Genomic DNA, 6,499 nt, shown 5'->3' with positions numbered 1-6,499 from the left:
AGTATCATATAGGTAGCCAGATTTCATGTCTCAGGATCTGCTATTTAAAACTGTTTATGCTGTTGGACTTTTCAGATGAAATAATTTATGATAGTCCACCATAGAAAATAATGTAGCTATGCTAGAACTAAACTCCAGATTGGTTACGTTTCAGGGTTCATCCCCCCGACTGGTGGCACGGCTAACGTGAATGGCTATGACATTCGAGAGGACATAGCCAGTGTTAGGAATAGTCTTGGACTTTGTCCTCAACATGACATTCTGTTTGACACTATGACAGTCCAGGAGCATCTCTGGTTCTTTGCTAAGGTTTGTAGTCCAATCATTATCCTACTGAGGCTTGTATTCATTGTTATGGTAAAATATGAAGTAAAGCTATTATAAAGTTAAAGGTGGTGTGTTCGTTGCAAACACAATCCACATGTACTTTAAATCATAATTGTAAAGAGTCTTTTAAACACATTTTGTCTATGTTTTTCCCACAATTTTCATCTAGTTTGAATTTTAAAGTTCTCACTTGTTGGTCCATCTACCATGTATACTTGAAGATCCTCACATGTGTTGACTGTTCTTTTGGTAAAGGAGATTTTCAAAAATTATTTAAAAAACAGACTATGTATTGCAACATCAGGTTGACATTTTCTGCAACATTAGTTGAAATAGTTTCTAAAACATCTTAACTCCTTCAAAAGTAATGCGACCTATAATTGTCTTTGTATCAATGTTGGAAGATTAAATAAACTAGACAGAAAAAACTTGTTTGTTGTCCTAAAGGTGCCTATTATAGATGAGTTAAAATGTTTATAAAGAAGTATAATATGTTCCAGCTGAAGGGCTGTCCATCTAGTGAGGTGACCAGTGCTGTGGATGAGATGATTGAAAGCATCAAACTTGAAAACAAGAGACATGTGAGGAGCACCAAGCTCTCCGGTGGCATGAAACGCAAACTCTCGGTCGGCATTGCTCTCATAGCAGGATCAAAGGTCAATTATCACTCTTTGTTCATAAAGCTGAATGTAATTGTAATTTTTCAACACCAGTAAAATATTGGTCAAATCTTTTCAAGAAAGCCTTATGGGGTTGAGGTAAAAAAAGATCAAAATTCTTTGTATGAAGATTTTGTTGCTAGTGTCAAAGAGAGGTGTCATCAATGACTGTATCCAATAGTGTAGTACCACTCAAACACTATATGTCAGACTCTGTAATATGTAACAACAAATCATGATTTCATAGCTTTAACCTGATATTTGATCTGTCCGAAAATTATGCTTCATAACAATTTGCATTGTTTGGTTACAGATTGTCATTCTTGATGAACCATCGTCAGGGTTGGACCCAGATGCCCGGCGACAGATTTGGACAGTTCTTCAAAAACACAGAGCAGGGAGGACAATACTCCTGACCACCCATTTCATGGATGAAGCTGATGTCCTGGGCGACAGGATCGCCATCATGGCTGATGGAGTCGTCAAGTGCTGTGGAAGCTCACTGTTTCTCAAAAACAAATATGGTAAGTCATCATTTAACTACAGATCCACACATCTCTGCCAGGGGATTTGTGTGTATAGTCCTGGGTACTAGGGCTGTAGAGGTATGCATAACATTAGCATGTTTATATATTTTCATACTGTAAGAATATGTTCATAATCTTTTCCTTTCTAGTCATTTTTTTTTATCAAATACTTGTGAATAGTATCAACAGGTCAGATTTGATAAAGATAACCCACACATAATAATGTCAGAATAGAGGATATATAAATTCCGATCTCATGTGTAGGGTTTGGGCTCTAACCCATTATAAACCTGACTAGAATTTCCTCCACACACCTGAATCGTTTTCTATCAAATCTTGTCATAAAAACAGTTAAAAGAAAACTTTCTACAGTAACATTTTGTTATAATGTAACGCCTTTATTCCAACTATAAAATGTGACATTATTGAATTGTTTCAGTTGTGACGTTAGCTATTAGACTGCTGTCAGGTATTGGACATTTTTAGCATATCCTATGTTTCACAGGGGCTGGGTACCACATGGTGATAGTAAAGAAGCCAAACTGTGATGTGGACACTATCACAAAGTTAATTAGGACATATGTACCAGCAGCTGAGATAGAGAGTAATATTGCAGCCGAACTCTCCTACATACTTCAGCAGGAGAGTTCCTACAGGTTCTCTGACATGTTCATAGAAATGGAAACTAACAAGGATGATCTTGGTATTGCAAGCTACGGAGCATCCGTCACTACCATGGAGGAAGTGTTTCTAAGGTACAAATCTATGTTCTCATTTGTATTTCAGATTTTAGACACAAACCAAACATCATTCTCTGTCTTTTTTTCTGTTTGAGTTTTGTATCAAAGCACAGACTAAAAAATTTACCATCAGTCAAAATGAAAATATTGTTACCATGATTCCTAGAGTGTCAAAGCAAGTATCTAAAAGCCAAGAAGTCTACAAGGCTGATATTTATATCAGACTACAGATTGTAACATAGCTGCTTTGGCTTTGTAGGGTAGGACAGAACAACAGCAGCTCTGTAACAGACAGGCTGAGGGGAAAGCCGAAGATGATACACCCACAGAATGGGTTCAGTTTGGATACCTCTTCATCCTTCAGGCGGGACAGTCTCGCTCTGGGTAAGAAAGCTTGCTTCCTCACTTGACTACTGGTTGAACTTTTCCATAATCAATATTGGGTGGCTGTTCTATTTTGTATGTTGTAAGTGAAAATTGTTCAGATCACAGCATTATGTACCTAATGAAGTTTTACTCAGGACTTACACATTTAGAATTAAAATCTACAACTGTTTGTTTAGGATTTAAACCCCTGTGAAATTTAGAATATATGAAATAGGAACATTCTTTTTGTATCTTTTCAGATTTTAACATAAAATACAATGTACATGGTATGCTGACATTACAGCAGTTTTGGGCCATGTTTGTGAAGCGAGCTCTCCACACAGTCCGTAATAAACTGGTAACAGTCAGTCAGCTGGTTGTACCACTATTCTTCACCCTCATGGCTCTGATTGTTATCAAGACATTTCCTGGTCCCGAGGACCTCCCACCACTTACGCTCACCACAGACAGATTTGGGGCCAACACCATTGTGTACAGAAACAGTCCTGGTAACATAAGTGATAACATCAGTCAATTCTACAGCAATCAGTTTGATCAAAGTTCTACAGAAACTGTGACTCATGTGAATGCTCAGCCGGGATATAACGCTACATCTGACATTATAGAATTCCTGGTGGACACAGGAGAAAAAAGCATTGGCCTGTACAATCTCCACTATATGGTGGCGGCTGATTTCCAACAGTTATCTGGGTCAGATAAGGTCAAGGCTACAGCTTATTTCAATGACCAATCCTATCATTCCCCGGTGATATCATTGGCGGCACTTAGCAACGCGATGATCCAGTATGTCACAAACAACTCAGATTTCTCCATCACCACGATTAACCACCCGCTCCCTCGCACCACCGCAGAGAAGATTAAACAGCAGATAACTCAGGGTACCACTGGCTTCATGGTTGCTTTCAATGTTGTGTTTGGGATGTCCTTCTTGGCCAGTAGTTTTGTTGTTTTCATTATCAAAGAGCGTGCCACCAAGTCCAAACATATACAGTTTGTCAGTGGTGTTGGCTCCCTTAACTTCTGGGCATCAACTTTTTGCTGGGATATTATCAACTACCTCATGCCAAGCCTGTGCATCCTAGTTACATTCTGGGCATTTGATATTGAAGCGTTCATATTGGATGACCACATAGCTCACATTCTGCTGCTGTTCCTGCTGTATGGCTGGGCCATGTTGCCCTTCATGTATCTCTTATCCTTCCTTTTCTCCCAGCCTGCTACAGGCTACGTCTGGCTTACTATGTTCAACATAATTGCAGGTATGTTTGACCGTTTGATGCTAAATAATTATCATTTGATATAGTTTAGAGTTTGATAATCTTAATAAAATGATGATTTAAGTTTCTTAATGTATATATAATGATAATTATGGAAATAAATCCACAAATTTTGACCAGGAAAAGAAATGAGCTTGTTTCTTCTTTATTATATGTAAATTCTGAGGAGTTTTGGAATCTTATCAACACGGTGGTCTTACAAGACAGAATGGGGGTCATAACAACAAAGTGGTCTTCCCTCTGTAGGTTTGGCAATGCTTTTAGCAATGGGGTCTTTTTAAATATAGTTGTCTCCCTTTAGTAGGCGTGACAATAGTATTAGTTGTGGTAATCTTATTTGTGAGCCTTTTAAAGGTGTGGAAGCACTGTTAGTGATGAGAAATATAACTAGTCATGTTCCTTTTTAGGTGTGGCGACACTATTAGCAGTTGGTATCCTGTCAATCCCGGAGCTTAACCTGGAGGATCTGTCCCATGCTCTGGAGTGGGTGTTCCTGGTGCTGCTACCCAACTATTGCCTGGCCCAGGGCCTGTCTGACTACTACGCTAATCATGAATACCTCAACATCTGTCCTAATATCACTGTCTTCTGTCCAATCTTCCCTAACCCCTGTTGTGGAGGTAAGAAGAAAAATTCCCTGATTTTATCAGTAACAAGAAAGTCACATCAAATATATATTAACTTGAAACAAGTTCTTGATCAATATAATTCAGTACCATGTATTTAGCTTACTCAGATTTTTTTTGTTTTATTTCAGCGACAACGGGTAGTTGTGGGCCGAGTGGGTGCATCTACTACCGGAACAACTACCTGAGCTGGGACCAGGGCGGGATAGGCCGTATGTTGGTGTTCATGTTCATACAAGGTGTCATATATTTCAACATAATCCTGCTTCTAGAATCAGGGCTCTCCTTGCGCTTCCTCTACCTCCTCGGTCACCGTGACCAGCACACCAACAGAAGTGGAGCTGAAAGTGAGACTACCCCCCTCCTCATACAACAAGCCACAGGACCCCACACACGGCTGTATACAGACAACACACTGGTTCATGAGGACACAGACGTGGCAGCTGAACGAGCCAGACTTGCTAATACCAACACAGACCAACTTTGTTGGGAGAACTCTCTAGTTATTAAAGATCTTACCAAGTACTATGGGACCAAGCTTGCTGTTGACCGTATCAGTGTGGGGATCCCTCAGGGCGAGTGTTTTGGACTTCTTGGTATTAATGGGGCAGGAAAAACCACCACCTTCAAAACGTTGACCGGGGATGAAATTATGACTTCAGGGGAAGCCTACCTCCGAGGTTACGACATCAAGAGCGACATTACAAAGGTAATCATAAAGTCATCAAGACGTTTTATAATAGAACTTAATATGCCTATAATTATCATGAATATGCCTACAGTAATCTTTCATGTTGTTTTGAGAGTCATAATTATACTTATTATAGTTGTCATGTAGGTTATATATTTGTTGATTGTAGAATGTTACTGTAGTGAGACTATTGTTTGTGTTATTATTGTAGATTAGACATTTCTTAATCATGACTGGTTAATGGTGACTAATTGTTAATGTAGGTTAGAAATTTGTTAAGTGTGACTTGTTACTGTAGGTGAGGCAAAACCTTGGGTACTGTCCCCAGTATGATGCTCTGATTGACCAATTGACCGGAAAGGAGACGCTGTATATGTTCGCTCGCCTCAGAGGTGTACAGGAGTCCCTGATTTCTGGAGTTGTCGACAGTCTCCTGGATATGCTCCTACTGAAAGCACACGCTGATAAGCTTGTTAATGCATACAGGTAAGTGTAACTTTAAAAAAACACATGTTTTATTTTCTTCCCCCCTCTCTCCCCCTTAACCCCCACTTACAGCATTAAAATTCTCCCACCATCTCTCCCCCTCAACTCTTTCCTTAAAGCACCATCCTGTCTTCATCCTCATCTTCACAGTATTATGACCTACAACCCCGTTCAATGAAACAGTATGTCACAAGGTCACTGTGCTCTATATGACCTGAATAATTAATTAAATTATGCAGATATTGATTGTTTGCTTCAAAACAGTTATCCATTAGATTATAGCTTAAATACACTTCTAACAAGATAAAGTACTCTTTAGAATGATGTCTAAAGCCAACTGTACATCCATGCCAGACAAATGTGAATTCTAGCCAGGCCTACTTTCCAGCAAGGTTCCACCTGATAACCATAACCTTATCATATAACTATAAGTGTAAGGTTTTCCCCTATTTATATTCACAGTGGGGGCAATAAGAGGAAGCTGAGCACGGCCATAGCTCTGGTGGGTAACCCACAAGTGATATTCCTTGATGAGCCAACAACAGGGATGGACCCTGTAGCAAGACGCTACCTGTGGGACACACTGTCAAGTGTGAGGGACTCCGGGAGGACACTAATACTAACCTCACACAGGTCAGTAGTCTATTCCTATACAATCTACTGTGAAATCATTCATTTTGTTTGGTTTTAGTTTTTGTTTGTTCCATTGGTACTTCTTCATATACAAATTATTATGTCCACATTTTTAGCCAAATTCATTCATATTTGGTACGGCAGGG

At 39.4% G+C, this 6,499-nt stretch overlaps 1 protein-coding gene across 1 annotated transcript; it reads left to right on the top strand.

Annotated features, from left to right (window-relative positions):
- Window positions 1–138: 138 nt before the first annotated feature.
- On the top strand, window positions 139–6,353 carry LOC110444877 (ATP-binding cassette sub-family A member 3-like; the record flags this gene model as incomplete). The annotated part of the gene is made up of 10 exons (XM_021489231.1): window positions 139–309; window positions 828–983; window positions 1,300–1,510; window positions 2,019–2,268; window positions 2,513–2,637; window positions 2,880–3,899; window positions 4,325–4,537; window positions 4,675–5,252; window positions 5,533–5,720; window positions 6,183–6,353. Coding segments are annotated over 10 exons (3,083 nt in total), but the record flags the coding sequence as incomplete, so codon positions are not given.
- Between the last annotated feature and the right edge of the window lie 146 nt (window positions 6,354–6,499).

This window comes from Mizuhopecten yessoensis, unplaced genomic scaffold (genome assembly GCF_002113885.1).
Source record: "Mizuhopecten yessoensis strain PY_sf001 unplaced genomic scaffold, ASM211388v2 hete_36184048, whole genome shotgun sequence".
In the NCBI taxonomy this organism is placed as follows: domain Eukaryota; kingdom Metazoa; phylum Mollusca; class Bivalvia; order Pectinida; family Pectinidae; genus Mizuhopecten; species Mizuhopecten yessoensis.
The sequence above is the reverse complement of the archived record's forward strand: the minus strand, read 5'-3'. Positions and strand labels throughout refer to the sequence as shown.